The sequence below is a fragment of the Fusarium proliferatum genome (assembly GCF_900067095.1).
Source record: "Fusarium proliferatum ET1 genome assembly, contig: FPRO_scaffold005, whole genome shotgun sequence".
Classification (NCBI taxonomy): Eukaryota; Fungi; Ascomycota; class Sordariomycetes; order Hypocreales; family Nectriaceae; genus Fusarium; species Fusarium proliferatum.
The window spans coordinates 2,574,101-2,593,388 of record NW_022194794.1 but is presented as its reverse complement, the minus strand read 5'-3'; the positions used below and the strand labels follow the sequence as shown (position 1 = coordinate 2,593,388).

Genomic DNA, 19,288 nt, shown 5'->3' with positions numbered 1-19,288 from the left:
TATCCCTGAAGTGCAAAGTTGACATCGAAGATTATCCTTCCGTCATCTTCATTTCTGGTCAGTCACTGAACGAAATAAGCTTCTAAAATCGTGAGTCAAGTCATAGCTGTAGCTTTTTCGAACTACCCACTGTAGCTTTAATAGTGGAATGGTTTCCTTCTTTCATACATGAATCACGAGCACATCGCTGAAGACGGAGGTTGTATGTAGGTGAGGCCAGTGCGAGAAAACTTTGATAGTATGCTGTGAGTAGTTTCCGATGTCTATAGAATACGTCCGGACCCGAAAACCCCGACACCGTCATACAACTTTCAAGACGTGGCGGTTACCACAGTTGGACATAGGTGAGGAAGCGCCTCCACTTGGGCTTAGCATAGTACTCGTCGAGATGCTTGATCTCCTCGACGCTCAAGTGTCGTCGGCCGGTGAGACAGTCTGCGGTGGCAGGATCTCTCCAGGGAGTTCGGAAGATAACCTTGTATCCGGCAGTGAAACCAAAGATGACGAGAACACCAATCATATATTGGAAGAAGTTGGAGGCAGAAAAGCCAGCGCCACCCTGTGATTGATTCGTTAGATAAATCCTCGTATAGCTTGAGGATTGTTGAGGTAACTTACAACAGGCTTGATTCCGGAATAGATACAGCAGACCAACAACATGACGGAGATAAGCATCAACCAAGCTGGCGCAATGGGCCAAGCACTGGATCTCCAAGCATAAGTCTCTGAGAAGAGTTTGTCGTTCTGGGCCTTCAGAGCACAGTGAAATCGGTAGTTAGTGAATGAGATGATGATCCAGTTTGTGAAGAAGGAGGCGCTTGTAATGGAGATCAGCCAGTTCAAGACAGTAAGACCGCCAGCTGCAACAATGTTAGTCGTGATTCTTGGACTGCGAGGGGACACTCACCAGAAAGCTGAATGTATCCGAGAACAACAGCAACAACAGAGGTGATGATCAAAGCAAGTCTGGGACGTCCCTTATCATCGACATGTGCGAGGCGGGTAGAGATGAGACCCTGGTGGGCCATAGTTCGCAGGACTCGAGATGAGAGATAGACTGACTCAGCTGCGATGGCGAGGACACCGCAGATCATTCCAGCGTTCAGGAGCGACGAGATGCCGGGAATTCCAGAGTCTGTGACAGCAACGACAAAGGGTGAAGCAGCAACACCACCTCCACCGAGAAGACGGGGGTCGTTGGAAGGAACGAGAATCGTGATGAAGACGACGCTGAGCATGTAGATGAAGTTGACTCGGAAGGGGACGAGCTTGGTGGCGTGAGCGAGGGAGAAGCGTGGGCTCTCAGCTTCACCGCCCATGATGCCGATGAAGACTTGGTCACCGACGGCCCAGGTAGCGAGGAGTGCACAGTTGGCGAATCCCTGCGAAGTTGTTAGTAGGAGAAAATTCAAAGGGGTGAATCTCAAAACTTACAGAGAAGCCGTTCAAGAATGCTGGTAGGTCAGTCCATGTCTCTCCGTGATGAACATAACCGTTAGGACCAGCTCCAAGAACCAAAGCCAAGGAGAGAGTAATGATAATCAAGAAGAGGAAAATCTTGATCAGAGATGTTACATATTCAAACCAGGCGAATACGGTGTTCGGGAGGAGAAAGATGACGAGACAGGCGAACATGAAGATGCTGACTACAAGACTCATTAGTTAGATTCAAGAGGGGGCATATAAGTGAAACTTACGCGATGCGGCCAAAGGAAACGAGCCTCCAGACCAATATCCTACCAAGATGTGGAAGAAACCGGCCTCAGCAGAGACAATAGCAGTCCAACCTATCAACAGTCAGAACACATGGCTTAAAATCAAGTTCAGGGGTACCAACCAAGCCACTCGGCGAAACCTGCTCCAAAAGCCAGAGCGGGATCAACCCAACGATCAGCATAGTCGATATAGTTTCCTGAAACAGGGAACGCAATTGTCATTTCTGACAACGATTGCAGAACAGCCCAAACACAGGTGCACACCATGAAATATGCAATCACCATGTTTCCTGGACCGCCAGTCGCGAGGGCTTTTCCAGTAGCGATGAAGACGCCCGAGCCGATATTGGAACCTAGAGCAATGATCTTGAAAAGCTCATGTTAGTATTGTGAGGGAATTTGGTTTATTGGACTTACATGAACTTGTCGTGGTGTAAAGGATCGATGGAATTGCCCATGCTTGCCCTCTTGCATTTCAATAGCCTGGACTTCGTCAATGCTTCGTGAAGCTGCGAGGTCAAGACCATCGTCTTTCGTCATCGAGCTGCGGGACTTTTCCGTCATCCCAGCTGGAATATTGACATCGTGAATACTTTCTCGACGCATGATGAAGGATATCCACAAAGGAATTCAAGTTTAGGTAAGCTGTTGTATGGAGATGAGACCCTGGAGTGGGAGCTTGCTGGGATCCATCTTTTCTGCACGGCGGCGATCTTAAGTCTTTATACTGTTTTCCTCGGACGTGATGGACCTGTCTCATAGAGCTAGGGGGCGAAAAGTCTGGGGAAATTGACGAGAATGACGATCGTATCGTGATTGGATTCTACGGGAAAGTATCCGCGAGGGCTATCTCTATATCAAGCATCAAGGGAGGAGGATGAAAGAAAAACAGGCTATCAAACGCTATCAGGCATTTACGACACCCACTGAGTGCTTAAAGTTACCCCGGATTCTACCCCAGCTTCGACTAGACCAGAACGAGCTAGCATTCGAGCGTCTATCAGTCGAGACTCGTGGTGAGGTTGGCAACCATTGGCTAGAGCGCATTCTGTGTGATAACAGTTGAGTTTAGTCTCTCCGTGGCGCTACGGATGTGCTCCCGATGATGAAATCGCTGCCTCATATCTTGATCTTATCGTGGTTATCTGCCGATGGTGAGGAGAAGCTGGGCCGAGCTAGGCATGGTATCAGTAAGTTGGGCGATAAGCCACTTTTGACGTGAATGAGGAAGGGTACCGCGAGGGGTGAATCGGGGAAAACGGCGACAGTTAGTTGGCGTCTACTGCCGTGAGGCAATTTCATAACGGTACGCAACGTCTTCGATTCAGTATCTGATAAACAAGATAACTCGACTGTGTTTAGGCAAGTGTTATCAACTTTCTTGATATAAAAAGGCAATCCTTTTCTTATCATCACTTCGACTCGGCGAGACTTTAAAGTATGATAAGGTCGACTATCACGAGGCATTCCGTATCTCATCGGCGCGGGGTTCCGATGTCTTGCATCCCCTGCCATGTCTGCCATCAGGTGTTGCATAGGAGGCTGAGATACCTCATGTCATTAGAGGGCGGTTCACGTCCCAGTGGCGTTCTGCAGCAAGCCTAGACCAACCCAGTGGACTGGAACTCATTCTGATACGATCATTTCCACGTTGCATGACGCCCACGTGTCAAACACTCACTATCATCTGTTTCCAACAAGATATACAACATACCATGCTGTCAAAATGTCTGCCTATCCTTTCGAGATTCTGTTCTTGATTAAATCGGGGTCAAGAGTTGCATTGCATTGATTGGCCAAAATCTACGAGTTGAGTACTGGCAGCATCATAGTTTATGACAGTGTCATAGAATTCAGTTCTCGAACTGTGACTTATCCCAAGTTCCAAGGCATCACAACGGAGTATTTAAACGCTGAGTTAGCCCGGACTTACTGGTAACTTGTACGGCAAAATCGACCACTATTGAAGCACGGGGAGCACGACTGGTGGTGAATGGTATTGATATCTGATTTTCTCCGGCATCCAACTCTAAAACACCAGACAGAAATATCATAGAAATACTCCCTAAAAGAATTGCGTATCTCTAAAATACGTCGCAAACTCTTTCGACTGTGTGATGGTTACTAGAGCATTGTGTAGGCGTGTGCGTGGCTCGCCAACTCATCTCAAGCCACGTCGCGGAAACTTGCAACAAATAGAACTATGTACAACTGTAGAATATATCTATCAGATGTCTAATGATAGTTCGATCCTTTGAGGTTGCCATGGCCTTGAAAACATCACGATACTTGCTCTATGATGAGTCTCTACTGGAAATGACAGCGCAAGTTACTCGTGCCCTCGAGAGGCAGCTCAGATTTTCAAAATGGCGATCCTACGTCGTAGGAATACAATATTTTGACAGATTCAGGGTATTTGAGGGTGGTCTTATCAGGGTCTTTGAACATCTGGTTTTGGTTATGAAGCTAAAGTCTCGGGTCCTACTGGACGCTGCGTCGATCAAATAGTTGCGGATATCAATTGTCTGATGTTCTGATAGCTGTTTCTATCTAACCGCGCATATTCCAACTTTGACAAGCCGGCCTCACAGCCATTGTCAACATGTTGCTTGATACATCTCGTTGAGGTATTGCAAAGGTTTAATTTTCTTCCAAGAGACTTCGAAGGGACTATTTCCAGCGGCATCAAAGTTGAGTATAACCAGATTGATTATGCTTGGAGGATGCGTGTCGGGTCCAGAAGACGCATTCGACAATGAATTAAAATTCATGGCCAATCAATTGTACCTCCCCAAAAGAACAATTCCATTGTTCTGCTAAAACCTCGGCGTGCTGGGCACAAGATGTGACAGCGAGGTCACTCCCCTTACCCTGGAACAGCCATCCGTCTTGGCCATGCACAATCTCTGGCCAAGACACGAGCATCATCCAAAGATAGAACGGCCAGCTCTCTACCACCTCTTAGACAATTGACACCTAATTCAACGATGTCTCTCCAGCTCGACGACAGCATTTTTTACCTTAATTACCCTGCTACCCTGCATCCCGATGCCATATACCCAGAGTTCAACCGTGAACTGCGGCATCGCCGAGGTGGCCAAAGCACAGCGTTACCGTGACATAACCAGCGCCCGCAAGAAGACCCAATGCCAAGGACAACCCCACGACCCCCGATTTCTGCCAACTCGTTTGTCTTGGCGATTTGGAACTTCTAGATGCATTTGCATTCGGCGGACGAGGCGTCGTTTAGATAAGGTCAATCCGTGGGGCGAACAGGTCATTAAGCATAACAGCCTTAGTCTTCTGACGACATGATGTGCAGAGGCATTTGCGACTGGTCGGAGAATCGTGAAGAATACGGCGTAGGTACAGCTACATGCTGCAGGGTCGAATAGCCCAGAGATGATAGGGGCAACGGGATCGACGGGAGGTCACGTAACCGAGGCAGTGCTCTGTACCGTGGGCAAGTACGTACTAAGCGTACGAACAGCCTGAAATGTAGCGGTCATCTTGCCAACAGTCTTGGCTCGAGTCTTGGCGGAACTGGGGGTTTATATATGCAACAGCTTACTTGCCCCTTGCTCGACAAGTAACAACTCGTTATCACCCGTTGCCAAGTGATAAGGGACTAAGGCATGCCGCAATAAAGTTCTATGGCGCAGAGACATGCCTAGAGCGGAAGGTCAGCGGCCGATTCAACCAACCTGCTGTATTGGGACTAAGACTTGAGAGACGCGTCAGAGTCAGATGCCATTCTGATTCGACAGTTTCGAAACGCTGACCTGCGACAGAATTGCTACCCTGTATCGACTTTTTCTCGAAAATCTGCAAGGCTGATTGATTTGCAGTAGATTGCATTGGGATTCCGATGGGTGGTTGCATTTGTGTTGTGAGGCTTGATGTATCTCTTGGCTTTGGTTGAAAGCACATCTAGGGCGGTTTTCTTAATGAATAGACGACATCTTCGAGCAGCAGGTGATGCGTAACTGGTCAGTGTGATAAACTCTGCAATTAAGTATCACTCCAACATGCCAGTCAGCACTCGCTGGCTACCACACAATGTACTGTACAATGTAGCACCTGCAGCTAGGGTAATTACACGTACACACACTGACTTTTGGGTTGTTAGGTGTGGCTCGTTGAAGGTAAGCTTAATGCTTAAAACAACCCCTGCGGCTCTTGAACCAAATGAAGAAAGCGCCGCAGGTTATTGCAGGTAATAAATTTCCTCTCATCGGCCCGTGAAATCGGCCAACTCGGGACGGGTAATGCAGGAAGACACTAACAAAAGCTTCCAGCTCGGTTATCGATTACCGTTTGATATGTTGACTGCTCTCTTATTGTCATTTCAAGCTGAGTCGCGTGTCTTCATGTAATGGACACAATAACCTGCAAGGTCAGGGGCAACATTTGATAACGCTGGAACTGGTCTTGCGGGGACTGCAAGGGTGCCCAGCCGGTCATGTCCGGCCTTGTCGTACCCGTGCTCCATGCTTCAAGCCAAAACAACGGGGCCTCAACAGCAATGGCCACAAAAACCTCGTCAGAAGAATTGCATTACGTACAAAACTTTGAGCGACTTCCTCAAAGGACAGTTGCTGGTGGTTCTGTCTGAGGACGATGGAGCTCTCCCCAGATTCATGGCGATTTGCCCACGGGGTAAGGCAGTTGAGAGCAAACTGTTACGTATTACCCCGTAGATGGGATTCAAAGCAAGATCTCAGCATCTGGAGGATGAAACGTAGTGTGCTGTATATACAACTTTGAAGCTGAACGCTCCCTTTCTGGGAAGCCCGACTGCCGCGGCGGCAAAACAACCGCGCACCGCTATCAATAGTGGGAAACCTGGGCTGGGGACCGTTTTGCAACAGCGATTTTGCTGTTGACTTTGGTGTTATCGCAGTCCCTTCCACAAAGATAGCTGATGTCGCACCACGGTGGGATATGCCCGGGGTCTGTGAGCTTCGACCAACTCAGCATTTCAACCTTTCCCTTCATCAACCTTTCACTCGTTCGATCGACGTGTGCTGATGACTGCAGGTCCTTTTTGGTTTCATTAGCGCCAATCGGGAAGCCAAACAGCAAGGTAATGGACACTTCGTCACTGCGCCACCCTTCTAGAAGAAAGCTATTTTCTCGGCATGCTTCCACCCCCTGTCAGGTTCTGCAAGATGTTGTAGGAGGCGCCAATTAGCCCTGTCATACTCTAAAATCACCTGCGAATCGCACGAGTGAAGAGTCGTCAAACCGAGGATCAGCGTGAGTGACCCAAGGGATCAATTCAGGTAGGCTCATATGGAACACGAGTTACCGAAAGACTGACATGAGGTGACAGTATCAAGATTACATACAGTATCACCTAAGAGAGCAGGTGGGGGCAGTACGAGATGGGTAATTTGGGTATCATTGAGACAGATGCCAAGCTGCTTGGAATCATGCTGAGCCAGTGTTTCGGTAATCAGTGACTCCCAAAACGGCGTCAAGTTGATATCTGGCCCGAATACCTAATATGGAAATGTTGATTGGAGGATTTCACTGTAATTGCTCTTCTTGTGTCTCCGCAATGTCTACCACATGGTGTTGGCCACCTATGGACCCCAAACCTCTGCGCATCTCTGAGAGGAGGAACAAAAGTTCGCTCTGTGCACTCACGGTTGCATGTGTCTATTGCTGACTGAGAGGTAGTGAAAGCTTGGCAGCTGAGGTATGATATTGGATGCCAGAAGAGTCAAAGGACATGGCCAGAGTCTCATCATGTCTTGATGATTGTATGAGAGTTTTCGTATGGTAAGAGGATCGATCGTTCAGTAAACGATTACAAAGATAGCAATGGCTTGATCTCGGCTTTTCTCAATCAACCTGAGAAGAATTAAGACAGCAAAGAGGGGCATCGTTTGCCTTTCACCAATGTCAGAAGTGTTGATGGGGCCTCAGCAGCACGGGAGAGGTACCTCTTCAATGTACCGGTACCTTTCCTCGGAAGTGGAGTAAGGTTTAGCGTCTTTCAAGGATATCGTTCCTCTCCAAATCTCCACTTTACCTTGAATTAGGTTGATCGTCTTGCATGGCTTGAGCTCTCTTGTGTTTCCCCTGGTCAATGCCTACGAAATGTCTCAGAAACGGTCGAGTCCTTCTTACGAAGAGCAATATTGAGCCATGGCGGGTGAAATTGGAAGGCAGAAGTGAGCCTATGGGGTGTAGGACAGAGAAAGTAATCCATGCGCTTTGATGAGGCGGCACGGGAAGCATGGATCGTGGCTGCGACTTCCCCGGGCAGTCCTTTTGCTGTCAATGGATGTTGCCTCTTCCCAAATCTCATTCTCATTGCATGCGTCGTTCTTTCCCACGAAACAAGGGGTGTGCGTAACCGCGATATCGACGTTGAATCTACCGAATCGGAAGCATGTTGCCCCTTCCTCCCCTTCGCCTTGTCCTGGTCGCATGTCGGTGATGGTCTCCGCTCCGCCATCTGAATCTTTCGACCTACCCCAATCATCCATGTTCCTCCGTATCGCGGCTCTTGGCACTTCGGACCGTCTCCTCTCTCTCTCCACCGCGCTTCTACGTTTGAAGGCTGCCAACTTGTTGGTGATCGGCGACATACAGGAAACTAGGGGCATGCCTAGTAACCTAGTCTAGTCAAACCTGGGGCCTCAATAGAACTTCGACTCGAACGCATCCATTCATCCTTTCCCCTATGGCGGCTGTCTTCGCCCCTAGTGCACCGACTCTAACGAGACCCCGGGTCGTCTTGGTCTTCTCCCGCGTTCAACTTATATTTAAGAAGACTCGTTTCCCTCGTTGATGACCGATGTTCCCGCCCATCACCGTTTCTTCTTCATCCAAAAGACCAAAGGTCACTTGACCTTTCTTATCATTCTTTAATCCCTGACTCTTCAAGAGCAACCCACAGGGAAACGTCAAGATGGAATCAAAGAGTTCCAGCGACAACCCGACCAATGTGTCCCAGGAGAAGGGCACCACCATCACTGAGCACCCTGGCGATGTCCAGACCGGTGGTGGCTTCGCTTTCCAGGAGGAAAGCAAGTGGACTCGAAATGGTCTCACTCTTGAGTCCTTCCAGCGCCGCAAGGACACTGGTGACCATGAGCTTGATCGCCGTATGAAGCCTCGCCATCTTCAGATGATTGCCATCGGTGGTTCTATTGGTGCTGGTTTCTTCGTCGGTTCAGGAAAGGCCCTTTACACTGGCGTAAGTCGATTTCTGTCTGCTGTTCTTGTCCGATACTAACATATTGACCCAGGGTCCTGGATCTGTTCTCATCGACTTCATCATTATTGGTGCTATGATCTTCAACGTCGGTATGTTGCACTCACCTCACTCCGTACTCCCAACCAGAAAACTGACATCTGCCCCATAGTCTTCGCTCTCGGTGAACTTGCCGTCATGTATCCCGTGTCCGGTGGTTTCTATATCTATTCGTCTCGCTTTATCGACCCTTCTTGGGGCTTCGCCATGGGTTGGAATTATGTCGCACAATGGGCTACCGTTTTACCACTCGAACTGACAATTTGTGCTGTTTGTATCGAATATTGGAATGATGAGCTCTCCCCTGGAATCTTTATCGCAATCTTCCTAGTTGCCATCATTCTCATCAACATCTTTGGAGGTATTGGATACGCCGAGGAAGAATTTTGGTCATCTTGCCTCAAGCTCGGAGCTACTGTTGCTTTCATGTTCATCTCTCTTGTCCTCGTCTGTGGTGGCGGTCCATCCAACGGTCGATACAACGAGTACTGGGGCACACGCTACTGGAGAGAGGACCCAGGTGCTTTCAAGAACGGTTTCAAGGGTTTCTGCTCTGTCTTCGTCACTGCTGCTTTCTCTTTTGCCGGTACTGAGCTTGTTGGTCTCGCCGCTGCCGAGTCTGAGAATCCCACCAAGGCTCTGCCTGGTGCCATCAAGCAGGTTTTCTGGCGTATCACCCTCTTTTTCGTCCTCGGTCTTTTCTTCATCGGCCTTCTTATCAAGTCCACTGATGACCGACTCAACATTTCCGGTTACTCCAACGCAAAGGCCTCGCCTTTCGTGCTTGTCGGCGAATACTCCGGCCTCACTGGCCTCGCTGACTTCATGAACGTCATTATCCTTGTCTCCGTTCTTTCTCTTGGTGTTTCGTGTGTTTACGGAGGCTCCCGCACCCTGACTGCCATGGCTCAAAACGGATATGCCCCCAAGATGTTCGCCTATATCGATCGTGGTGGCCGCCCCCTTGTTTCCGTCGCTGTCCATATTCTCATGGGTTTCATCGCGTTCGTCAACCTTGATCCCAAGGGTGGACAGATCTTTGACTGGCTCCTGGCTCTTTCTGGTCTCTCGACCCTGTTCACCTGGGGTTCTATCTGCCTTGCTCACATTCGCTTCCGCAAGGCTTGGGCCCGACAAGGCCACACTCTGGATGAGATTCCTTTCAGGGCCGCTTTTGGTGTTGTCGGCTCCTGGATCAGTCTCGGCCTCATCTGTCTCGTCCTTATTGCCCAGGTAAGCAATCACATTCCACGTTCAAACAACCATGTTGCTAACAAAGCCAATAGTTCTACGTTGCTATCACTGCCCCCCCTGGTGAATCTGGTATGGGAACCGTCGAAGGATTCTTCATCTCGTACCTCGCTTTGCCTGTTGTCCTTGCCTTCTGGGCCATTGGGTATTTCTGGAAGCGCGAGGGCTGGCTGTCAATCGACAAGATCGATGTCGACACGGGCCGACGTGAGCACAACTGGGATGAGATCAACGCTTACCGTGCCAAGGTCGCCACTTGGCCCGCTTGGCGACGCTTCCTCAACAAGATCATGTAAAGTCATGGTCTTGTTATGAAGTTTGTTTCTCTCATTTGCGCACTAGAAACGCTGTGACTTGAAGCGTATATCATAGAACCAATCTCCTGTATATCTTTTATCGTTAGATACTATAATAGCATGATATTGCGCCAATCTTAACATATCTCCCCCCGTATAGTTGTTACTAGGTGACGAGGTGGAAGAGTCTGATGGTTATGTCGTAACAAGACCGTCCCTGTCCTTGGCGTAAGCCAGAATGTTATGCCAAGAAGTTGCAAGTGTTGGTGAAAAGGCAACAAGAAGTTCACCATGACTATGATAAAGGTCAGGTTGGCTTGGAAATGCTCTACAAGAACCTTTTATAAACTTCAAAGAATGAAAACTTTTCCCAAGATGGAGTCAATCGCGCCCTATGTTCACTTCAACGTTGACATTGTGTGGAGATGACGCCCTGGAAGCGCGCCCTATGTGTCAGTATGGGTAGATGGTGGAGTTTTGGAGATTGCGTCTTCGCTTCAGATAGTCACGTGTGGGAAAGCAGAACTGAGTTGACAAACTTCCAGTACTTATATTGCAAGCTCCTTGAGAGCTTGGTTGAAGCAGATATCTTATGTTGCGATATTGAGGCTTGTGCACGGCCTCGATCCTAACAGACTGGCTGAGGCGACAACTCGGCCTCAACTAAAGCAGAGTACCTGATGGGTATTCGCAAGCTGTCTCTTCACCCCTTTGCTCAATGTCAAGAGCCAATGAGAGAATACGGGTTGGCATTACACAAATTCCGGGTTTGAGGCGGATCTTGTTACGTACAAAGTCAAGCACAGATTGAGAAGAGGGAGCAAGATCGGTAACGGCGGATATTCTGGGGTAATAGGTAATAGAATCCACAGAACTCAACGACCATAAGTCGACTTCACATGTTCACCAAGACTTGCAGTCGTTGAGAGTACGTAATGTGATACGGAGAATAGGAGACATAACCATGCTCCCACATCTCGGCGTCCTTGGTTCTCCAAATCGCGCCACGACACGACAGCTACTGAGCGCTCAAGGTAATTCCCTCAGACAAAGTCACTCAAGTACAGTACATACTCCCCGGAGCATGCACCCCAGAATGGTCAAAGGGCCAGGTCCCGCAGGATAAGCTAGATAATAAGCGCTTTACCAAGAATTCAAGGTTAATCTCAAGCGTAGTTCTTTGTACGTATTTTTTACATGATGGAAATTGGAGATGATGCGGGGTTGTTATCATTATTGGGGACGTGCGGAGAATGGGAATGGGCTGAGGGGTCTTGCAGGCATTGAATACCTAGGGAGAGAGGAATGTGTCTACATCGTCCAGTTGGGTAACTGTTGTTGGCTTCCCCGGGCACCGCCTCACCCTGGTTTCAGGGCCGTAAGACTGTGAGATGCTATGAATTAGCGTCTTGGATCAAACGGGGGCGTGTTTATGGAACGGTCAAGTCCCGAGGGTTGTTGGTTGTGAGAAAGGTGAAAGGAGTGTTAAATTTGCATGTGGTGAGGTAGAACTTGTACAGAAGACATTACCCCTGTAGCCCAGGCTCTTTTCGGCATTCTCCAATTCATAACTCCAAACGGCTGGTGTTCTCCCGTCTTTCCAGAAGCTTTCTTTGCTGAGCCATATGTTGAGAATCACCAATACTTCATCTCATATCAACAACTTGTGTATTTTGGTCGCCAAGGACACTATATTAACGTTAAACTCTCGTCCTCCACTTCCCCAGACTTTGCATCTTGAATTACGAGATAGAATGCAAAGATCTCAACCATTACTCAATTGTTTGTGACAGACAAGGTACATCCCCATGGGGTTCTGCTTCAGCCGCTGCAAGCCGCTATGCCGAGCACCCCTTGAATGGAGTCTTTTGCGCAACAGGAACTGTGCGAAATAAACTCGTGGGCCATCTCGGTGATCTTGATCTTATGGAGCTGAGATCCTGGGTGAGAGATTCTGGGGCAAGTGGTTCCGTAGGGCTGGGGGATGGAGCTGTGATGTAATGAGAAGGCGGGTGAGGATATCACGAGTTTTGTGATGAGTCTAGCAGTTACATTAGCCAGCAAGACGTGGCTGAGCAAAGAATTGAATCACAAGGTTAAAACTGAGTACTTAAGACCATGTTATCTACCAGTCAATCGCACACAGTTATGTAAGATGCAGTCCGAAAGTGTTCCTTGCCGTGATTGTCCATGGTTATCACTAGATATCTCCGTGTTGAGTATGAGTCACTGTTCCGAGGGCTACTCATACTCTGTCCTTTCTGCTTCAAAGCTCACATGGCATACCTTTTGGCTGTACCAAAGACTCTTTAGAGGTCAAAGTCTCGGTCCTCATCTTTGCCACATAAACGTAACACCTCGACCACGACGCCCGACAAAGACTCAAGAGTCCAAGAAGCCAACGGGGTACTGTTTCTTCAGCTGCGCAGGTAACCTTCCCAAAAGAAATTCTCGATTTTAGGTGCGCTGCGAGTTAATCAGAACTCATATAGAGAGATATGCGCTGTTCTCAATATCGTTTCGTCCCTCCAAGCGCGAAGACACATGCTGTTCACTATCTACACTTCTAGAGAACCAGCTGGTACGAAGTTGAAACACGGTTCTTGCCTTCCACTTTTCCGAGAAACAGTTATACTTATCTTTTAAGGTTAACTAAGATATAGTTGTGGAAGGAGCGTGCTTCCAAAACGATATACAGTCACAGAGGCAGGAAGTCAACCGTCACGTGTGAAAGGTCAACATCTAAGTCGATGACGCACTTACAATTTGATCAAATACAAGCCCAAGCAACCCTCGAAGGCCATTTCTCGGGTTTACATGAACGGCCTCTTGATAGTATTGCTCGTGGATTTCGATTTGGGCCGCTCCAGTGACGCGGACGTCTGCAATCGAGTTCCAGCGCCTCAACACCACAACCATTTGGTGATACGGAAGAAGCACAAAAAAGACACAATGGGCAAAAGGAAATGCTCGGATTTGAGCGTATGCTAATGCGTAATCTGGGAATCGAACCCAGGGCTCCCCGACGCTGCTCGAATGGCAACGGAGAATTTTACCACTAAACCAATTACGCTGGTTGTTTGATGGAGATACCGGACACAATTGGCCATCATGTTGGTAGAGAGTCAGAAAGCTCTCTTCCTTGTAGTCGAGACGTTGGGCGAGTCTAGTTCTGTGCTTATCCATCCGTGGAGTTCAATAAGTCGGAGTATACTTTTGAGTCCAGCCCAAAGTTGCCTTTGCGGATAGGTAAAGCACTCGTGAGGCTTGAGTGCGTGGCTATACGTTCTTAAGAGATAAGAACCAGAACTTGAGGGAGACAAGTGCAGAGTCATGTATCTCTCAAAACTTCCAGCGGAGTTCCCTTTTGCTTAGAGGTTGTGCCTACTAGTAGCTATAATTGTCAAAAGATCTTGAGGCCTGTCATCAATGTTCTAAGTTCTAACACCTGGGTGCGGAGACATGAACAGATAACTACTTTTGCGTCAGAGTTAACTCTAGGTATGGCAATGAAGCACTTCAGTATTCTTCGACAATCCACAGTCTCGTCTGACAACTTGGTAGCATCTACTAGGTACGAATTTCGGTATAATTCCTTTGAGCGATGTATTGGGGGTACGCCGAGAAGAAGCGGAATCCCTTACAGTGAAGATATTCCCCTGGAATTGAAATCCATGGTCACGTAGTAAATTTAAATTACCGTGACATACATTGCCTAGCTGATTTCCATTCCGCTTATGATTTGTTCAGACCCTTGATCGCGAGGTAACTGAGCTCCTTAGTTGCTGATATGAAGACCTCAATGGTATAGCACGGGCTACTAATCCTTTTCTTGAGACATGATTGGGTTGGCAAGGTGTCTGATCAACAACCAGTCTTATAAAGAGATACAAATATTCTCTAGTCGCGTCCATATCAGCACAGGCCTGCTTCCGAGATCGATGTGTATACACGGTTTGTGTCACAAGATCTCTTACCACACTTCACCCTGAATACCATCAACCATTTAAATTTGTGTGACATACAAATACTGGTTGTTAGATATACTCTAGGCAGTCCTCCTGTATCTTCCTCACAATTTGGTTAAGAGTCTCTCCCAGACTCTCTCTTACTAAGAGAGTTGACTGAGAGCCTGGGCATCATGATGCACATGGTCTGTGACTCCAGATCGGAACTAATCGGTTTCTTAGGCTGGGGTTATTAAACCTACTATTTAGAATGATTCTTACCTGTTAGCTTTTGCTGTTTTCTCGTCGTGCTCAAGAATTCACAACGGTGGTTATGTTGTACAACAGTCGGCTTCGTGACCTATCCTTCTCGTATGGACATAGTCAGCATTATCTCATCTGGTAGAGTTCAGCAGCTAATATAGAATCTTTTATGACAGTGATTAAACTCATTCGGACGATTTTACATGCAACTGTTATGCCGGTTTCACCACCTGGCCTCCAAAGACCACTACCGGTCATCACAGCCCCGTTGGTATTGTTCACTGCAAGGAGAGTTTGATGAAACCACGGAGGGAATACAGATAGGAAGAATTATAATCTACAATGGCCTCTTTTCTAAATAAACGCTTTCTGTTTGAGCGAAGTAGCTGGAAGAAGACTATTGCCTATCGAGTGATATGGGCGTGGGAGTTGCCTAGCCTCAGAAAGAGAAGCCATGCCATTGATAACTGATAACTGATTAGTCTTTTGAAGCAATTCCGCCAGATCTTGAAAGATTAAGGGCTGAGTAATGTCAGCTCTCTTATGGATTTCCTTAATTCGATGGGTTGGTATACACGCAGTGTCCTTCGAGCCAGAAGACATAAAAGGTATATTCCATTGACCACGGTGATATTCACAGAATCACAAGGCTTCACCTCCAACTAAGTTGACATTATCGCGTAGCCACAGGCCGAGGGCGTGAGTGAACATCAGTATCGCCATGGTGTAAGTCTTGTGCCGGAGTGTGCGAGCAGGAGTGTAACAGACATAGAGAAACTCTAGAACTCTCTTGCGGCACCGAATAACCAGTCTTTCTTAACAAGTATACCTTAGAGATCTGGCCATAAAGTTAATAGTATAATAATAGCTTAGAGTTCATCATCCTCAGGTTTAGGCCAGATTATATTTGCAAGTACTTCCATATAAGCTTAACAACAAGCCACCAGAGCAAACATTCCGTTACACGCAATGTAGTTATAGGGAAGAAAAAGACCAGAAACTGCCTTGATGTAACGTCAATTTCGTATCAATGATTATCGTAATACGAGACTCTCAGTAAATGTTTCTCGTAAATGGCGATTACGCAAGCCACGTTACGTTACGAACACTTGTCCTACAGAGTGAATGTGAGACCTTTGTCGGTGGGCGTACACACAACGGCCAAGCCAACGACGTCGAAAGAATTACCATACAATACAACTCAAACAAAGAACAATTTCTTTTCCCAGTCCACCTCGAGCGCTGAATAGTTATTGTCGTCACTTTTTGGGTGTCAATACACACAAACCACCAGTCAGAATACATACAGCAGGGGTGCACGTGATAAGAACAACCATGGCCCATTTCTCTATCGCAACTCGTCCTCCTTCAACATTATCGTACCTCTCAACCTTCAGCTCCCCTCCTATGGAAGCGTCACCTCTTACTCGCCAGCCTCAGCCCGAGGTCTTTACCCCCAAGATCGTCCAGCTCTACGATTCTCTCTTCAAGGTAGAAATGCCCTCCCTGTCACTGCCCATCATGAACTAAACACCAGCTGCTAGGTAGATATCTGCAACCGCCGAACCTCATGCGCCCGCCTCGACTGATCGCCCCTTTGCTCGAATTAGGATGACTACGACGACGAAGAGAAAACGGATGGCTTCTGGACAGAGTTTTTCCTCCTCAGACCCGATCGCGCTGCCCTAAGACGTATCCTTAACGAGCTGAGCCCCAGCCATGTCTTGTCGCTCGATGTGCGGACGCAGGAGCTCTTTGCGAGGGGCATAGCTGCGCTCAAGGGCTCGCATAGCCTTGCACAGTTGCACGCGCTGGACGTGAGTCGCATACGCCCGCAATGCAGTACGCGAATTGGTCCTAACACCCGATAGACGCTCAGTGTCTTTCTATCATGCCTCCTCTCCAAACGATACCCACATCCGAGCTCCGATATCATGGTCCTTCTTGCAGGACTCGATCAGATCGATGCCGTGTTCACCGACTTTGCCAGCGCTGTGGAGGCTATAATAAGGAATAGCAAAGAGTGTAAGACGCAGCATCTAACCCAGAGATGGCTCAACTGACTCGGAGCAGTGGAAGTTCGATACAAGGCGGTTGAAGTGCTGTTGGCGGTAACAGCTGGGGCGTACCAAACAACGCTGTTGACATACCTGGTCCAAAGAGATCTCTTCCCTGCAGTCATGAAGGTACACAACACTCTACAAATTGAGTCGTTCCTAGCTGACGATGCCAGTTCATCCAAGACGCAGAAACACCAGACCAAGTCCTGCAGCCCTTCACATTACTAGGCCTCCTAGCAAACTACAACAAATTCGAGTTCCAGAATCCTTACCAGCAAAGATTAAACGACTTTGTCAACGAAGCCGTGATTCAGAAGATCGTGGGTGCAGTGGGACAAGCGTGTCAGACTGTTCGGTCTCGATACATCACAATCCAGGACGATCTTCCTGAAGGCTGGACCTTCAGCGCTACTCTCAACATGATTGGTCTCGGCGCGATTGCTCCAGGGCCAAAGCCTGTGAAGAAGCCTGTGTACGATGTTGAAACTGCCAAAGCTCTCTTCACCAAGCTGTGAGTTAAACAACCCTTTGTGCTACCACAACACAGACTGACATTGTGTTAGACCTGAGGAAGAAGCCGCTGTTCTCCTAGCTACATACGACTTCACCCATGCCAACAAGCTCTTCTGCTTCAACCTAGTGACACAAGCAGCTGAGCCAGGAGCTGAGCAACCCATCGCCAGCTATGTCTCTCTCACCTCCTATCTCCTCCAACACGCCTACCTCTCACCCCGCGCCACATACTACGCCCATCTCAACCTCATGGTCTTCCGCCTCCTGATCGAGGATCCCACAATCTGCAAGCGTATCTGCAGCGATGAATCCCGTGTCGCAGTCCGTCTGTGTCGACAACGGCAGCCTTACCTCCCTCTCGTCAAAGGCGAGCGAGTTCTCGCCATTTCACTTCTTGACACTATGATTGACGGTGTGAATCATAATCTCCGTCGTCGTCTCGATGTCAGTCTTTACACACTCTGCTTTGGCATCATGCTTCGCATTATCTCATATCTCTCTCGTACGCGCACACGGCTAGAGTATCATTGGCCTGAGTTCTTCCGGTCTTTGCTCTCCATCGTTCGCTTCCTAGCTACATACACAGCCGATCTGAAGGATCTACCACATATCGACACCCTTCTCGACCACGTTGTTAACCTCATCGCCCTATCCCTCTCCGCCGGTGAAGCCTTCCTCCCCTCGCCAGCAGACTACGATGATCTGTTCTACAAAGTCGTTGAGTCTGGTGAAGTTCTCACCAAGTTCAAAGAGAACTACCGCCTGGGTAACCGTAACAGCAACTCCATTGATACACTCATCAATGTTAGTGCGCATTACAACCAGATGCTTTCAGAAGGTGGTGCGAATCGTCGTAAGCCTAGTCTTTTGACAACGCAGGAGGTCACGGAGGTAATTCGTCAGGGCTACGAGACGTTGAGTATTCAGGCGAAGGAGGGACTGGATTCATGGGAGAGGTACCGGGAGGCGGATGAGAGGACGTTGCTCAAGAAGATGGCGAGAGCGGCTGTTGGTGATGTGCGAGTTATGGTTGAGCGGTAGATTGTATAGGTAGTCTAATGTCATCATGAGACGGTGCAGACTGAACTGCTTTCCCGGCTGTGATCCGTCCACTGTGATCTGTCCAACTACCCTATTCCTATTGTCATTGACTGAAAGCTTTTCTACTGAACAATATCTCATAGATAAGCAAACCATAACTTCATCCTGAGTCTTAAAAGCCACTATCAACTCCAACTCAAGTCTCAGCACTTAACCGAGTCATGCCAACTCCCATGACTCTTCAAGAACCTCATAGCCTCAACCTCTCCTCTCCTCTCTCATGACCCATCTCTCCAAGCATCTTCCCTATCGACACTTCATTACGAACACGCAACGCACAATCTCATAGAACCCTGATCCTTCAAACGACATTGCGCAGAAGCTCGGCTAGTTCGGCTGGTCTCCACGCAGCGTCGCAGCACTTAATATGTAGTATCTCGAGCTTTGTCCATCTACTGAGCCTCCACCCAACTCACTCACTAGCCATTTCAAGATAGCAGATCGCAGTTCGTTCATTCGAGTCCATCGCGACCCAATCTCTTGGTAAATGGAATCGAGATTATCTTGCATTGGCAGACTGATCATGTGCCGAGGCCTAGTCTAGTCTCTCTGGCTGCTGGCTTGAATTATTACGTCTTATGATAGACAGAATTAGTTAGTTAGTTAGTTGTTAGCTGCGACTCTTGTCAAACCGGATTCTCAATTGCTCAAACAGTTAACTCATCTGTCTTGAAACACGTCGAGTCATCGTAAAGCCAGACTAAGTCCATAGTTACATAGCACGAACCACAAAACACAATCAAGTCCGCTCGTCCCGCCGCAGGCGAGAGTTGAGAAGTGTCGCACTAAGCCTCTTGACAGGAGACAAGGGTACCTATGTAACCACGTGGACGGGACAGATGAAGAAAAAAGGCCCTTCCTTGTAGGCCTC

General features: G+C 48.2%; 3 protein-coding genes and 1 non-coding gene across 4 annotated transcripts; 2 read left to right on the top strand and 2 right to left on the bottom strand.

Annotated features, from left to right (window-relative positions):
* Positions 1–325: 325 nt before the first annotated feature.
* FPRO_11095 (uncharacterized protein) lies at positions 326–2,321 on the bottom strand (the record flags this gene model as incomplete). The annotated part of the gene is made up of 7 exons (XM_031232130.1): positions 326–559; positions 619–860; positions 908–1,382; positions 1,435–1,646; positions 1,698–1,787; positions 1,838–2,081; positions 2,133–2,321. 7 exons carry the CDS (start codon positions 2,319–2,321, stop codon positions 326–328), a joined length of 1,686 nt encoding a protein of 561 aa, XP_031082098.1.
* A 6,319-nt stretch (positions 2,322–8,640) lies between these two features.
* Positions 8,641–10,532, top strand: FPRO_11094 (NAAP-1 amino acid permease NAAP1; the record flags this gene model as incomplete). Its single annotated transcript, XM_031232129.1, has 4 exons — positions 8,641–8,928; positions 8,981–9,038; positions 9,098–10,218; positions 10,272–10,532. The coding sequence occupies 4 exons, from the start codon at positions 8,641–8,643 to the stop codon at positions 10,530–10,532; spliced, it is 1,728 nt and encodes a 575-aa protein (XP_031082097.1).
* A 2,991-nt stretch (positions 10,533–13,523) lies between these two features.
* On the bottom strand, positions 13,524–13,605 carry tRNA. The gene is given in 2 exon segments: positions 13,524–13,558; positions 13,570–13,605. It is a non-coding gene; the product is annotated as a tRNA-Gly (tRNA).
* A 2,473-nt stretch (positions 13,606–16,078) lies between these two features.
* On the top strand, positions 16,079–18,357 carry FPRO_11093 (uncharacterized protein; the record flags this gene model as incomplete). Its single annotated transcript, XM_031232128.1, has 6 exons — positions 16,079–16,234; positions 16,354–16,560; positions 16,615–16,768; positions 16,817–16,929; positions 16,977–17,314; positions 17,367–18,357. 6 exons carry the CDS (start codon positions 16,079–16,081, stop codon positions 18,355–18,357), a joined length of 1,959 nt encoding a protein of 652 aa, XP_031082096.1.
* Between the last annotated feature and the right edge of the window lie 931 nt (positions 18,358–19,288).